Raw genomic sequence first — 16,299 nt, 5'->3', positions numbered from 1 at the left:
GCACCCACGACTCTGAATATTGTTCTGATCCGATCCGACTCTGGATATTGTTAGTCCGGTTTCGATTCCGGCAAAATTTGAACCACTAGTACTGCCCGGAGTCGGATTCTTCGGAGTCGTCCGGAGTCGCCCGGAGTCGGAGTCGTCCAGAGTCGTCCGGAGTCGTACGTAGTCGTCTGGAATCGTTCGTAGTCGTTCGGAGTCGTCAGAGTCGTTCGGATTCGTCGGAGTCGTCCGGAGTCGTCCAAAGGCATCCCGAGATGTTCGGAGTCGTTCGCAGTCAACAGGAGCCGTCCGGTGTAATATGCTTGTAATCAAGCATTTCGTTTTTTTTGTTTTTTAGACGACTCCCAGACGACTCCAAATGACTTCGGACGACTTCGGACGAATCCGATTCCGAACGACTCCAGGTGATTCCGAATGCTTCCGGACGATTCAACACGATTCCGGACGACTCCGAATAATGCTGAGCGAACCTAACTTCCGGAGTCGATTCCAAAATTATCAGAGTCGGATCCGAGTAGACTTCGGAATTTTAGTCAACTTTACCAATCACCCATCCGGACGGCTCCGAACGGCTCCGACGATTCCGACGGTTCCGCCTGCAGGCTACGAGTTTGGTGTTTTGCACCTACCTTACGGAACTGCTTTAGGTTTAGGCGTAGTTAGTCGGAAGCAATTCTGGATTTTTGTTGAATTTATCCATCACTATCGCCAGGCTAGAGCATTCAAGAGCCAATTACTGCACCTTGTGCCGCATGCCGTATCACCCGTCATCAACGGTTTAAATGTTCACCTGGACGGATACAGCATCCAAATTTCAATCTTCGAGTTCAGCGATAACTTCAAGGAGCACCTGAGCTATAAACAATCTGATCTGCTCTATGACAAAACACAAAATAAGCTTGGAAAGCACCCCAATGGTTACTACGTCAGCTTTGTACACACGTAACATTGTAACGGAGCCGAGTCTCGAAATGCTGAGGTAGGTGACTTGAAATAGATTTCCCACAACTGAGACTGTCCAAGTAATGGATTAGTTAAATTTCATCAACGAAACTGCGTAAGCATAACCAATTGCCCTCAGATGCTGGGCCAGCTTTAGCAAACATCGACATCTGTTATCGAAACTCGATTACATCGCGAGATACATATCTCCTCCACAACGTACCTAGCGAGAATGGAATTGTGATGCTAATAATTGCACTTAGATCCCACGGTACAACATTCCCGTGTGAATTTCTCAAAGTTGAACTTAAACGATCAAGCAAAATGTAAGCTATCGCTTACCTCATAATCGAGCCCAGTTGCCAGTTCAGTCCGTCTACACATCAGCATGGAACAAGTTGCTTTGGATTACGAGTACGCTCCAGCAACGGAAGCGGACAGGGCAGAGGTTCGCCAAGCTTTAGCATCCTACTTCTACCCGGAGGAACCACTGACACTCGCCCACCGGGATGGTCCGTTCGTTACGGAGGACGACATGGAGAACGCCCTGTCCTTCCTGGCGCAAGGCACCACCATTCTAGCCCGTACCGCGGCCAACGGTGAACTGGTTGGTGTTTCCATCGGTGGTCCTTCAGCGCACGAGATCTCAGTGCCGATTACCACCCGAAAGTTAGCCGATATTGTAGCGTTTCTGGAGATGCTCGATGTGCGGGCGTATGGGTTTGCGCGTTCGAGTTCAGCGTACCACGTGTACGCACTAGCTGTCCATCCTGCTCACCGGGCCCACTCGATCGGACGGCGTTTGATGGAGGAACAGATCGCGTTGGTTCGTGCCCGGTGGCCAGCGTTTGCTACCATCACGGTTGAAACAACTGGCCCCGGTTCGGGTCGGCTTATGGACCGTATCGGGATGCGTGAAACAGGACGGCTTAGCTTCGCGGACTACCGGGATGCGGCGGGTGATCAAGTGTTCCTTGGAGCAGGGGAAGTGGTTGCCTGGGAGATGAAACTTTGAAAATGAAAAACAAAACCGTTGCGAGCACGTGGGTTTGGATGAGTTTTGTAATAAATGTTAGTGTAATGAATATTTTTAAAAATCAATTGTTGTATTAATTTCTTTAATTAGACAGTGGAGAATATCGCATAGGTTTTTCGTTTAATACTCTTTATTATTTCCACTTCTGTTTCACATTCACATTCTACACCGTTCTCTGTTGCGCCGTTGCCCTATTTGCTGCTTCCCTTCGTCCCTTCAGCGCCTCTGTGTGTATCACTCAAACATGTATTAGTGTCCCGTAAATCTAAACATACCAACAGACCAACCTAATCCCGTTGTTTGCTGTGTATTATCCCAAGAGAAAGGTGTGTTAATGTTTAATGCTTCTTTACCACTTTTGCTTGGATAGCGTAACATCGAGGTGTGTTTATGCTGTAGATATCTCGCGATTTTACACACTCTTCTCCACGCAACACAACGTTGCCTTTGAAGATTAGTGTGCGTGCTTTCCAATTTGATTAAAATTACACTTCCAACAAGACACCATTTTCCTTGCTACCGTATACACTCTTCTGCTCTAGCGTTTTGATTTACCCCATCTGTTCGTTCTCTCTCTCTCTCTCTCTCTCTATCTCTCGTTTCTTTTTTTTAATGTTGATGAAAATGATTCACAAAACAAAACTTCTAACTCCGAACTACACATTTTGCATGAAACTCGAATGGCAAATGTAGCATATTGTATTTCCAATAGTGATCAAAATACCGCGACAGCGACACGGTGTAGATGATTTTTGTTTTATTAATCGAAGAAGTGCGTTCGTTTCTTTTCAATACTTCCCGAGCTACGGGGATGAAAGTACGGGTGTTTTGAAAATTTGCCTAATGCACACTACACAACTTCCGCCAAAAGGGATTTTAGCGCGAACGAACGAGAGAAGAGGAAAGGCGGAGATCTAATAAGAGGCTGACTCTACAAGTAAATTTGGCTCAAATGGGATTTGAAGAAAGTTCTAGTAATTAATTTACCATTTAATTTCTCGGCACCCAGGACACTAAGCAGTCTACGGAGCTACTAAACGCTCACTTTCTTCCCTTCCCTCTCTCTCTCTCGCTTTCCCTCTGTCGGTACTGTTCTAGTAGTCTAGGCTAGTGCAACAAGGACGTGGATGCCCTCTCAAAAAACTACTAGAAAGAATTTTGAACTGTGGTATTGATCGGAGAAAACGATAACTCATCCGTACTATATCGATCACTATCCGCACTCAAGCCTGCATGCACTAAGCTGCGCATTACACTAAGCTCCGTTAGCGTTGAGTTCATGTTAGCATTTTGAGTTTTAAGTAAGAAGATGGGACAAATCGTGGACAAATCTTCTACGGTTGCTGTCGACTACTGTTTGTTGACTTTACTACAATAAAACCTCTCATTTTGAGTTTTTTTGGGGTGTTTTAATAAACATGCCGTTAAAATGTGTTATCTTGCGTAACTGTTGTAAGTGTATTACTATGTGGGACGATAGACAAAACAAAGGGCCAGCCTTGTGGAATTTCTAATCCGTCCTATGCCGCAGCAGCAGTGCGCACACACCAGTGCATGTTAGTTGCTTAGTGAGGGGATTTTACTTTACATGTAATAGTTAAAAGAAAGCATCATTTATGTAACTGGGACAACCCGGACAACAAAAAAAGAAAATCATTCCGAGAAAACCGACAATACACGGTTAGTTAACGGTAGGGCCATTTTCAAACTCAATCAGAGCATCATCATCATCATTTTCAAGAGAACAACACACTGATGTGACCAAAAGCAGCTAATTACAACATACTTCTCTACTTGCCTTCTCAATCCCGTCCGTCTTTCTCATTGCAAAGCACCAATTCTGTAATTATTTCCACTTTTATTCGTGTTTTTTTTTCAGCCACCTGTCCACTATTACTGTACACATTGAAACATCTCACAAGGCAACATTACACACCGTAGGAAAGGAAAGGGAGCGAGTTGTGTAGTAATACTCCAACGATGGGGAGATGAAAATTGAAAGTTTGTTTCAGTGTTGGGAAAAGAAATTAGATACACTTTGCTTTGTAAACGATCTGCAACGATACAGCAAGTGTACGTGTTAAATCCACCAAGAAAATTACCAGATTAGTAGTAGTAGAGGTCGTCTTTTGCTAGAAGAAGTATTTGTTCCTAGAAAACGCCACACTTCATCGCGACCGTTGAGAGAAAAAGGATTGATCCATACAAAAGACGTTCAGGAATTAAATTCACAAACGATCGTGCTCCATCTGTCGCCTACGTATTGTTGCATTAGTTTGCGGGACGCAACACGATCGTACCCCTGCCAACCTCTCCAACCTTGCCTGGGTGCATTTTAGCACATCAACATATACAAAGAGACACCAAACAGCTAAAAACGTCGAGAAAGTTAGTGTACCACCTGTGTGTTTAACATCTTGGTTCCTGTAGTGCAACCGCGCCCTCCCGTACACCTTCCACGGTTAAGTTCTGCCGGAGTCGGGGGACGCGGTTCATACTGTTTAATTGTGCTGCTGCTACTGCTGCTCTTTCCCCTCTTGGGGCTGAGGGTTTAAATGTTTGCTTTCAAGCTTCCTTAACTTCGCTCCAGCCTTCGTTACCTCCCGGGCCCGCAGCTTCTCTTCACTTCTGCTTACAAAATTGCGCATTCAATTACAAATTTCGACCAATTAAAAGTTGATACAAAACAGCTGGTTACCATCGTAGTTGTTCCAATTGTTTTTTTTTCTCCTTCTTTGCTTCTTCCTTTGGACAGTTGTTTTGTTTTGGACCTTTTTCTACTATTATTTTCAACATACTTTTACCACACACTTTGCGCCTCATGTTTTCCAATAGCTCCAATAGTGTTTCTTCTTCTCTTTTTTTGAGTTTTCCAATAAAAGTTGTTCCTCTACACAAGATGCACTTGTTTTTTGTTCTGCTACATCCGCGAACCTTACCTCCCTCCTGCCATGCTTAACTTTTCTGCTGCCCCAGTTCAAGTTTTTTTGTTGTTTTTGCTGCTAACTTAACACAAATAGTCGGTTATAAATACTTAACTAATTCATTGCATTAATTTATAGAGACGACAGCTGTTAACGCGTGAAATTAAACGCAGACAAACTATCGCGATACTATGCACAAGCACGCGCAGCAAGCGCACCCGGTTTCTAACTAATATTTCTACAACCTTCGCACAATCATTCGTCGGCCTCGGTCGTTCGTTCTACCTTCTGCTTCCTTTTCTTTTAACTTCCAGCCACACCGGTTTTGTAATACAGCGTTTGTTCTATCGTAACATGCTTATATGTACCATGAAACGACGCAGTTATCCTTCCCAGACCATTCGTTTAAGTAAAATATACGCACGTGCAACACCATTGAACGGCTGTGGCGCGTGCAGATTTAGGGATTCCGAGCTGACAGAACTGTGTGAAGCTTTGTTCAAATTTCCACTGTCCAATACAAGAAAAAGAAAGCGGAGAACCCGAACTAATGCTCACAATATTGAATCGATCACGAAAGAGAGAAGAAGAAAAAAGAAAATAAATGTCTACCTGTATGCTTTCTATTTCTTCTCTAACCCCTGCACGTGTGCACACTCCGCTCCGAGAAAGTAATGGGCGGCAAGAGCCTGCACAATAGACAAAAGCAGATCACTAATAGAATCACCTCAGCCACTCAACACGCCCCCGGGGCCCGGTACCAGCACCGTTAAGCTTCGCCTTGTTCGGTGTGGCGATCGGCTACTACTACTCGATCGGTTCAAATGTTTGCTGTTGCCGTAGGCCCGCCTCCCAATCTCCGTTCTGCTTAGACGGACAGTGACACGAAGCTGTTATACTGGGTAATGTTACGCTTCAGAATGTCGGCGCACAGGCCGAGCACACGCTCGAACCGGGCCCGGTCCAGCTTGACGCACTTGAGCGGTCCGCGGGCGATCACGGTGGCGGCACGGGGTCGATCAAGCAGCAGCGCAATCTCGCCGAAGTAGTCCGACGGGCCAAGGCGACCGACTTCCGCTGCCTCTTCGCTCTGCAAAAGCAAAATGCGTCGCCATTAGTAAATACGTTTCCACACACAGTTTGCCACTGTTTACTCACGTCTCCACGTTTCTGCATCACGGTGGCGCATCCTTCCACAATGATGTAGAAATCGTTGCCCGGTTCACCCTGCTTCACAATCGTTTCCCCGTCCTCAAAGCTAACCGGCTCAAGCGCATCGGCCACCGTAAGCCGCTCCCACTTGTCCAGGCTCTCTGTAATAAGATGCAACCATATGAAACGGTCAATGCAAGCGGTGCGATGCGTGCGTTTACATGCTACCCGCGTGTATATTACGTACCGAGAATCGAGACGCGCGACAGGAACTCCTCGTACATCTTGCGCTTCCGGATCGTCGAACCCATCAGGATGCGACGGTACGAGTCCCGATCGATGCCCCACAGCTTCACATCAGTTTTGGCACGGACGGTGGCCGCACGGGGCGTACCGTAGATCAGGGCGAGCTCGCCGAAGCTGCCACCCTCGCTGATCGTCGTTACCTGCTCGTTATTTACAAAGACCTGGCGGAGGAAGAAACGAAGCAAGGAAACCATAGTTAGAAATAATTAGAGTTAGAGAATTATAATGGAAATGAAAAGTAACGCAATGCCGCTCGTGACAAGTAACGTGGCAGAATAACACTACTTCTCAGTATCTGCTTAGAAATTTATTATGCATGTTGAACAGTGTTGTTGCTAAAAATACATAATTTCTGAAAAACTATGCATTTTATACCAGTTACATCCACATAATCTTATCTCTAGTGTGAGTTACATTATTGTCTTTCCCCGAGTTACACGACACTCGAATTACGAGATTTTTTAAATTTTATATGTCAAATCATTACGATTTTCACCAACAATTGTAAAATGCAAAACAAACTGCATTATTAATAAACTGCTGTTGAAAGTTTAAAAAAACAGAATTAATCGAATTTTCTTTACGATTTGTATAAAACACGGAATTAATCGCATATAAGTTGATTGCACAAATTCCTTACGTTGTGTTTTTTATACATATTTTACTCAAAACTGCTTTATAGAATTATAGCGCGAAACTTTTGTGTGCTTACGCAAAGCCGTTGCTCTTGGTGTGTCGGTCCTTGTATCAAATAAATAGATCTTTCCAGCTATCCTAATCGTACCTATACAAACAAAAACAGAATCTGTCATTTAAAAGCACAGTCCGATCAAAACGCGATTACGTGAAACGCAGTTGAAATATTACAATTACACGGACTATGGGCTGTTCTAACACAAAAGGAATGTGTATTACATTTGATGCAAAAGTAATATATTTCATCTAAACTAACAGTTTATCAACAACATATATTCTGCCAGAAAAACGTGATATTCTATATCACATTATTCACGTAGCTCAGTAAAATATAGATCTATTCAAATATATGTTCGGTAATATTTTTGATTTATAAACTAATGGTAACACTTTGAAACAAACGGCGATTTATGAGGATGGATTTACCATTTGAAATTAAAAAAAAAATAAGTTACAATAAAATATTAAAACATAATTCGTGAGTTTTTAGAATGTGTTTTGCCTATAGAGCCGGTCTCATGGTACAGTCGTCAACTTGTACGACTTAACAACATGCCCGTCATGGGTTCAAGACCCAAATAGACCGTGCCGCCATACGTAGGACTGACTCAATAAGTCTGAAATCAATAAGTCACTGAAAGCCAACCCCACAAGTGGGTTGGGCAGGCCTTGACCGGCATCGGTTGTTGAGCCAAACAAGAAGAAGAAGAAGAAGTTGACAATAGATCCCCACGTAGCAAATTACATATAAACATTGTTTTATTCGTTGTGCTATTAATACTGAATGTTCTGTGTTTTTGTATTTTAATCCTCATGCCTGGTGGTACGAGTCGGTTCAGTCGTCAACTCGTACGACTTAACAAAACATACCCGTCATGGGTTCAAGTCCCAAATGGACCGTGTCCCCATACGTTGGAATGACTATCCTGTTGTGGAAAAATCTATAAGTCACTTAAAACCAAGCCCCACTGGTGGTACAGGCCAGGCCTAGCCCGACAACGGTTGTTGCGCCAAAGAAGAAGAAGAAGAAGCAGAGTCCACAAATCTCTTTGCTATGTTTTAATTCGACCTATTTTTAATTCTCTATTTTTATTTCATAGAAAGACACATCGCTCTGGTAAATCAATTCCAGTAACTATGACACAGGACAGTAACAGTAACTAGGAGGCTCAACGTTACACCAAAAAACCATATCAAACGATATCATTCTATATGCACTGCCCTCGTTCGGGAATCCATTAAAGTACATTAATCAACAATGCACACCTCAGAACCATCATCACCAGAAACAGGGGAATAAAAATCAATGCAAAATGGAATAGGACTCACTGGGCAGTGCCCACAATCACAATTTCCAATTGAATGCAGAGTCCCACAGCTGCTACACTTCCTTTGTGATTACGTCGACACAATTGTCTTTGCTCGACTACAGCATTGCACTGGAAACATCCAATGGGAGGGCAATGAAAGCATTTCCATTTGCAACACATGGGGCAGTAAAAACTAACCCCCTTTGCCCTTTTTATGCCCTCTGGTTCGGGCAAGCACACAAACATTTGATTGCACCGTACTGGAATAAGTTTTAATTAGGAAAAGTTCCATTTTAGGCGCACATTTTATCATCACCCTTGCACACACACATACACACCCTTTGCATGTCGGAAACAAAGCATCATACTTCCCCATCCAGCGGATGCCCTTTGAATGCACCCCCGGTTGCAGTGAACCGGCTTCCTGCCACTATCCTGCAGGTTTGAATGGTGGTTTCACCTTCTGAGCGTGTCCTCACACACACGTATAAACATATGAGTAAAAGCTTGAGACGAATATTAACTACGATGATACGGAAGCTTGCCAAAAAGGTCAAGGATAATGGCGTAAAGGTCAGACTGTCACGAGGGACGAAGCATAGAGCGTTTGAAAATTAAAACTTCCCTCTCCCGGGGTTTGTGGCGGCTGGGGCAGTAGACCGTTCCCCTCCCGGCTAGCCATGTTTCAATGCACAGTAATCACAGTGCTGTACGAAATGAAAACCAGACTCTGCCGACATATTAAACTATAGAAATGTTGTGTGCCCTTTTGTGTGACCGCACACCCAGTACCCTGTGACATATCCTGTTTGGAAATTGAATTCAACTCAGTTATGCACACAGGAGCCATGTGCATTCGTGTAACGTGCATGTGGAACAATTCCATCTTAGGGCAGCGGGACAGGGCCCCCCGCCGGACGCGTCTGGAATGGAACCGGAAAATGCTAATTGAAACAACGCGACCACACAAATGGGCCATCAGCATCATCACCGTCATCGTATGGCGGGGACGATGCAGCCGCTCTATTTATTTCCATCTTCTGGTCTCTAGCCCTGCCACATTAAGCCTCAATTGAGATCATTCTGTAAGAGAACGCACTCCAGAAAACTCAAGAAACTTCCATCACCGCGCGAAGAGGTGGTGGAGACGCGCCGCAATGTTATGTGCAATCGATTACGCGCCATGTAGGGTTTGAAGCCGGTATTTACTGTAAGTCAGCGTTCGCAGTGCAAAACTGAAGGGAGAGCGTGTTAGGTCCTTCTGGCTGACATACCGCAACCATACCACCACAACAAAACACGCTTCCAGAGGCCTGACGGCTGTGTGTGAGCGTGAAGGACACACATCATGGTTTATGGGCAGAACAACCACCGTCCAACATGACACACTATAGCGTGTGCGGGCTTGTGCTGTGTAACAAGCCACACCACAGAAACCCCCAAAACAATTTGTCGTAATCTGTCAGTTTACGGTTACGAAGCGTGACGGCGGCGGGTTAAGTGCTGCTGTGAGCAAACCAACCTGACCCTGCCAGGTTCAGATATTGCAGGCCTCCACGAGGACGATACCTCAACTAGCTTGAATCGTTCCCGGGATTATCTAGCGAATGAGTTTTGCTCCGATTCGGGGAAAAGTGTATTCAATTCTTCTGATTACTCCACACTCACCTTAATACCATCACTAGGATTAGAAGCGATACGATCGAGATGAAAATTTAATCCTAAGATACGGGAGGTTCGATATGGGTAGTATTCCAATGCAAAGGTTTAGCTGACCTTATGTTACCCCTTATTTAATTTATGGGAAGTATAAGCACTAAAAGGTATGGGCCTATCTTTTCAGGGGGAGATTTCAAAAATTTTACGACACCTTAACAATTCTACTGAGAATTTGGGAACCTACGAACTTTAAATCAGCATCGATGGCGTGCTCGCCTTACAATCCTAGAAACTAATTCAAAATTTTAAACTCATTTTTATGCCCGTTAGCTCATCCCTCATCCCTCAGATTCCGCACGAAACGAACTACCAATTCCAAAAGCCGGCAGTTACATTTAATATCTCTCCAGCCAAACTGGTAGCGCCGCCAAGTGCATTAAAACAGTACATTGTGGAACTCATTTCGAAGTTCGCTAATGGTATTGAATGCATTACCGGGTAGTACTACCACCAACCCCCTTGGACAAAACCACAACACTACCGCAACAAACCGAAGTCAACAAAAAAGAGATAAATGAATTTGAGCTTTGTTGAACCGTTGAAAGGGGCAACGAGAGCAGCGGAAGGTTATAAAATGCTTCCCGATTAATTAACCACCAGCCAGTAGTGCCCACACATTGGCTATTTAGAAGACACCGACACACACACATACATTCCGGTGCACATTCAAATTCAAACCCCGCATCACCCACCATGCACACTCGTTGGGATATTAATTTCGTCGTGTTTATTTGTTTACACTTGAATGTTGATGGTGTTGGGTTGGTGCCACCACCGCCACCGCGACGCCACCACAATCGTATGGTACTATTTCTGCCGTCGACTGTTCGGAAGTTGAACGTGGGGTTGGGGTTTGAAATTTGACCTCAAACTCGTTCCCGAATCGCCGTTTATCGCGCGCCACAGACACGATTCGGGGAAAAGGCAAACGAAGGGAACTGGTGATGATTACGGCATCTTCTCTTTCGCTTTGTCTACCGATCTAATAAGAATGTGAACGTTGCATTGAAGAGTGTCGGTGGGAAGGTTGTCGGTTGATCGGGTGGATGATGCTGCTTGTTTACTTGCATGGTAAAGCAATCGCGCAAACCCGCACCCGGATGCGCAAGAGAGATGCGAGCCAGTTGTTGTGTTTGTGTGTAGGAATGTTCTTCGTTCTTAACATTGAACTCTCCCGATCTGTGTTTACCCCCCTCTCTACGCACCTCAACCTCGCCGATATCGATGACGTAAAAGTTGTCACCCTCGTCGCCCTGCTGTATGATCGGCTCGCCGGGCAGAAAGTTGCAGGGAAACATTGCGTCGAAGATGTCCGACCGCTCGTTCTCGTCCAGGTGCGAGAACAGCACGTTCTTGGCGATCGCCTTCGACAGCGCCGCCATCGTTTTGTAGTCCTTCGGGACGACCTTCTTCACGTAGCTGGTCGCGTCCTCCTCGGTTACCGGCTCGGCCGAGATGCCGCCCCGGCGCCGTACCGGCGGCACCGCCGTCTGTGGCATTGGGCTCAGATCGTCCAGATCGTCCGGCGTGACCGCCTGCTTGCTGGCATCCAGCTTTGCCTGCTCCTGTAGAGAAGAGAAGATGAGAAAAAAAAACAAATATAAGAACAAAATGTAGGAAATAATGTCCGATTTCAAAACAAGTCGATTCACACTTTCTTCAGCTACTAATTTACTACTTCAACAGCAGTCCGGAGGGTGGGATACAAGGTACATATCAAAAGACACTCTATCATCTATGGGGAGTCTTACTTGCTGAGCTCTGGAGCAAACAAACTTACCGCCCACTGAAATGTTCGTTTGCTATCATTTCAAGACATTTCCCCTTCAGCAACGAAACGACACTTATCCTTTCTCCGACTGGCAGCGGACACACACTATGGACCTCTCTTCGATAAAAAATATCCCTTTATTTCGATTGTCCTGCTTTGTACGTCAGTCGTGATAGCAAAGCTGCTTAGTGTAACGTATAACGATGAGTTTGGTTCCATTGTACTACTAAATATAGAATAATATGCTTGTAGCTTTCTTGGACAGGAAATATAACGTTTACGTAAATATTTAATGAAACATGTCGGTAATACCATGTCTATCGGAAAGATGCTATCTTGACCGATAAAAGCACAAGCTTGATACCATTCCAACGCATTTGAATGATGAAGAAACAAGAGTGAAACCAAAACTAATCATGTGTTTATGAAAATTAAACAAAAGTCAACATAAAAACTGCAAAATACGTTACATAAAACCATGTAACACGTAGCATCATTATTAAAGAAAAAAGATTAATAACATCCAGATTTCATAACTTGGATTCTGCCTTCACCTGGAAATGGAAATGGACTTTGATTTTTCAGTCATTATAGCCGTTAAAAGCTTGTTTACAACATTTCAACACATTAAAATTCAATCCCAAACCGTTGCATTCACACAAAATGTTCACTGTTCAAGTGCTAAAACTAAGGCTGCGCTCTGGCACCAATCGAACACGACATCCGACTCGAACAAACCCATATAATCATATGGAGGTACACTGTCAGACACAAACAAACAAACAAGACAAATATGTCAAATCCCATACATTTTTCATGTTCGATGTCGTGTTCGATTGGTGCTAGAGCGCCGGGTAAGCCAACTCAACAACACTTGCCACATTAGCATCAATAATGAGTCGTGTAAACAAAAATGGAACACATGGGTCGCGTTTGTTTCGTGTACGCTCCACAACCGCTCTTGCCATCATGAATGGATTTCAAACATCGCCATTCAAACATATGCTACCCATCCCCGCATAGCAAAGAGAGAGAGAGCGACAAATCATAATAATAACACCTTACAGCAGTGTGCAGAAGAGCCTCTTGTTGCTGCACAAGCGGCTATGAAGTTGATTCATATGGGCCAAGTTTTCCACGCTTGAAAATCGCTACTTGAAGAAGTATAAACAAAGCCAGCTCAACAGGGGCCTGTGGTATTCTTTCGACAGCGAAAGCAAACCTTTCCTTAGCTGTAGACACAGCCCAGGGCCTTTGCCTGCAAACGCTAAAAATACTCCGATCTGCTCGAGCAGTACACTTTCGCTCTCTTAGTCGCTGTGTTGTGCAGTGGCTGCTTCAATTTGTACCGCGAAAAATGGATACACTACACACCAAGTGCCAACTACCAGTTGAACAAGCTTTCCACCAACCAACGGGGAGAAACCAGCTACACTTTAAGAACGCTTCCACATTCTACAATCCACAGCCTGTGGCCCCCACACTGCGACAACCTTGACACATAACCTTTCGGATGGTCAACGGGGAAGGAGGTGGAGCAGCGAGCGAGCACGCGTGAGAAAAGAGAAAAACCTTTCACTGCGGTGGGAAAATGCGGATCGCAACAAAAAAAATAACATTTTCCGTGGCCACATCAAGCATTCACACCTACCCATCCAACACGGATCTGAGCCTCGCGTGACCGGGTGCGATATTTGGAGACGGGAAAAAATGAGTTGTTCCCGGCCTTTCGCCTTCACCTGAGAAGGGTCACCCGGAAGGAGATGGGAGTTAAAGGGAGTGCCCTCCCTATTATTAGCATCTCTTATTAACAAGTGGAGCTTTTGCCATGGCTCCTTTTCGCCCCAAAAATAGCGCACCTGCTGAATATTCATACACGGGAACGCAGTGGTTTTTGTAGTGTACAAGACGTTTTTAACCCTTGGTAATAATTGAACAACTGTTACGTTCAAAGGTGGAGAAGCTATTTAGCAACTGATTCATTGAGGCAAGCGATATTATTAATAAATACAGTATACGATTTGTATCAAAAAACCGTACTTTATATGACCGTAACATTCAAACTATAAACTCACTGTGGCAGAAAATTCGACCGCTTATCAGCAAAAACACGCACCAACGCTCGATACAGAGTTAAATACGAATAAAAAAAACAAAAAAAAAGCATACGCATGCGAGCTTCTGGAAAAGAAAATAAACCCAAACCTGCTACGTTCACGGAGTTTCTTGTGGTTTTGAATATTTCGGGCAGTGTGGACCTCCTCAAGGAAATTCGAATCCTGGTATCTTTCAAAATATTGTGAAAAAGAAACTATTCTTGAAACAGCCACAGTCAATATTGAGATGATTAGTGTGACTGTAGGGACTTAATAATAATATTATAGCAAGACAAATATATTGTAAATCATCACTTTGAAACGTTGTTAATGCTCATTCGTGTTTTTAAAGCAGCAATTTTAGCAACTTGAATGAAACTCAAAAGTCAACTCCGACAGGCATGAGAAGGAAAGAAGTTAGCAACATTTATTAATATAATTTTAAAATAAAAAGAACAACATTAGACAAGCGCCATCCGACACCTCGCTTTACAAAACATATGCTTCCAATCGTGTCGGTCTCGCTGGAGGAGACCACCCATCGACGCTCAAAAAATAAATAATTCACTCATCAAGCGTGTACAGGGTGGTGGTGTCCTGATGTTGATGCGAACCATCTGTCAACCCCAAAACCTTCTTGAAAAGAGGCAAACGGCAGTCTCAAGAGTCCAAGGCAGGGTACGCCAACAACAGGGTCTTATCCTCTGCCCACACACTGCAGAGTAACAGCAATCCAAATATCGCTAATTAACACGTTACATTAACAACGTCCGACGTTAATTACTCAAAATTCTCGCCCGGCTCGTCACCGCGACGCACCGCCGGATGATGACGACCCAACGACCCATCCTGTGTGACGATTGGGGGAGGCGATACACTCCTTGTTTTATGTTTTAACTCTCTTTCGCTGCCACCATAACAACAAGGCGTTAGTAGCAAGGGGCAAAGCACATATAGAAGAAGAAAAAACACACCGAGTTGAAGGAAAAGGAAACCTTCTTTCGCAGCGAAAGAAGCTCCAACGGAACACAACCAACTCAAAAGTAAGCCCGTGCGTTGGTATAGGATACACCCGTCTGAAGGCGCACAACAACTGTGTTTCCTCAATTATTCATTCGCGCTTTGTTTGTGTGTGTTTTGAGGCACACGGTTCCGCACAAGAATGCGTGAGGCGCAAGATCCTCGGCTAAAGATTTATCGCCCTTCCAGCACAGCATAACAACAACGAGGAGTTTTCCCTTCACTTCACAAGCAGCAAATGTGTCTGGAGGGATCTCCTACTTGTTGCGAAACCGGGTGCTTTTTAAAATTCTAATCGCATACCCGTCGGAGTGAGTGAAAGCCGGGTTTTTGTTTTCTCTTCTACAACATTCAGAAATCTGCCACAAACATCTCAATGCGCAGCGCACCTACACACACGCAGTATGTGCGCCGGTGGAAAGTTTTTTCCATGATTTATTCCTTTAAAGATGATGAGCTTTTGCTGCTTACACCTCACTGTTATCAAAGGGGACGACCAAGGGAGCTAGGATGTTCCCTTAGGCGAAAGACCAACATCTGCTGACGTCACACAGGGGTCATGTCACAGTTTTAAACAGCTGCAGGATATACATCATCCGCGACTACTGGTTGAGATGTTTCGCCCCCTATATCCCCCCATCCACCCGGATGAGACACATCAATCACTAAAGTCTTCATCGCTCCGGTGTGCCATTTTACTCCACACACAGTCTTATTTGTTTTGGGATGAAAGAAGCCCAAAGAGTAACGATTACATCTTTATTTCGCATGCACGGGAAGGGCAAGCAAAAAGCGCCGGCAAAACTTCCATTGTCGGGACTTTGATTTATTAGATTAACACCATAACCATCGCGTGAGAGCGTCGCGTCCCATTGCATCCATTTTCATTAGACGTTGAAGCGATATTGTCCCCAACGGAAGACTCCAACGGGTTAGAGGATTGTGCCGTTTAACAGTAGCGCGTGGCGAAAGGACGATATTTAGCACGTTACACCCAAATCAGACGATAATTAACCTTGAAACTGGCTTAAAGCGAACAAAAAACCAATCATCCACGATCGTTAGCTTCGCTGTAAAAGCTGTGAGGCTTTAGTTTTGGGAAGGGAAAAATCAACTTCAAAAATCTTCAGAGACCCACCTATTTTTGTCGGATCTTTTCAGCGATGATGGATTGGCGTGTGAAGCGTTCCCAAACAAGGGCCGTATGATTTATGCATCAGTAAACATGTAGCCTATACTGCTTTAAGGTTGAAACGATGTCAACCTTTCCCAAACCGCGACCGCAAGCTCCGGATTGCGGATAAACATACTTGCGCCACTT

At 44.5% G+C, this 16,299-nt stretch overlaps 2 protein-coding genes across 9 annotated transcripts in view; one reads left to right on the top strand and one right to left on the bottom strand.

Moving 5' to 3' along the window:
* The first annotated feature begins 980 nt into the window (after positions 1-980).
* LOC121593006 lies at positions 981-2,020 on the top strand. The gene has a single exon (XM_041915021.1). The coding sequence runs from the start codon at positions 1,337-1,339 to the stop codon at positions 1,961-1,963; it is 627 nt and encodes a 208-aa protein (XP_041770955.1). The 5' UTR covers positions 981-1,336; the 3' UTR covers positions 1,964-2,020.
* Positions 2,021-3,719: 1,699 nt separating this feature from the next.
* Positions 3,720-16,299, bottom strand: part of LOC121594489 (cAMP-dependent protein kinase type I regulatory subunit) — a 51,258-nt gene continuing 38,678 nt past the window's right edge. For all 8 annotated transcript variants that reach the window (XM_041917786.1, XM_041917785.1, XM_041917787.1 and 5 more), the window contains 4 exons: positions 11,297-11,656; positions 6,308-6,527; positions 6,067-6,221; positions 3,720-5,998 (listed from right to left, as the gene is read on the bottom strand). In XM_041917786.1, coding sequence (XP_041773720.1) covers positions 5,777-5,998; positions 6,067-6,221; positions 6,308-6,527; positions 11,297-11,656 — 957 coding nt within the window. In that variant the 3' untranslated portion in view covers positions 3,720-5,776. The remainder of the gene's footprint in view (positions 5,999-6,066; positions 6,222-6,307; positions 6,528-11,296; positions 11,657-16,299) is intronic.

This window comes from Anopheles merus, chromosome 2L (assembly GCF_017562075.2).
Source record: "Anopheles merus strain MAF chromosome 2L, AmerM5.1, whole genome shotgun sequence".
In the NCBI taxonomy this organism is placed as follows: domain Eukaryota; kingdom Metazoa; phylum Arthropoda; class Insecta; order Diptera; family Culicidae; genus Anopheles; species Anopheles merus.
The sequence above is the reverse complement of the archived record's forward strand: the minus strand, read 5'-3'. Positions and strand labels throughout refer to the sequence as shown.

Bases quoted from the DNA above. Each gene is read 5' to 3' on its own strand.
- LOC121593006 (XM_041915021.1), top strand. From the start codon at position 1,337: ATGGAACAAGTTGCTTTGGATTACGAGTACGCTCCAGCAACGGAAGCG.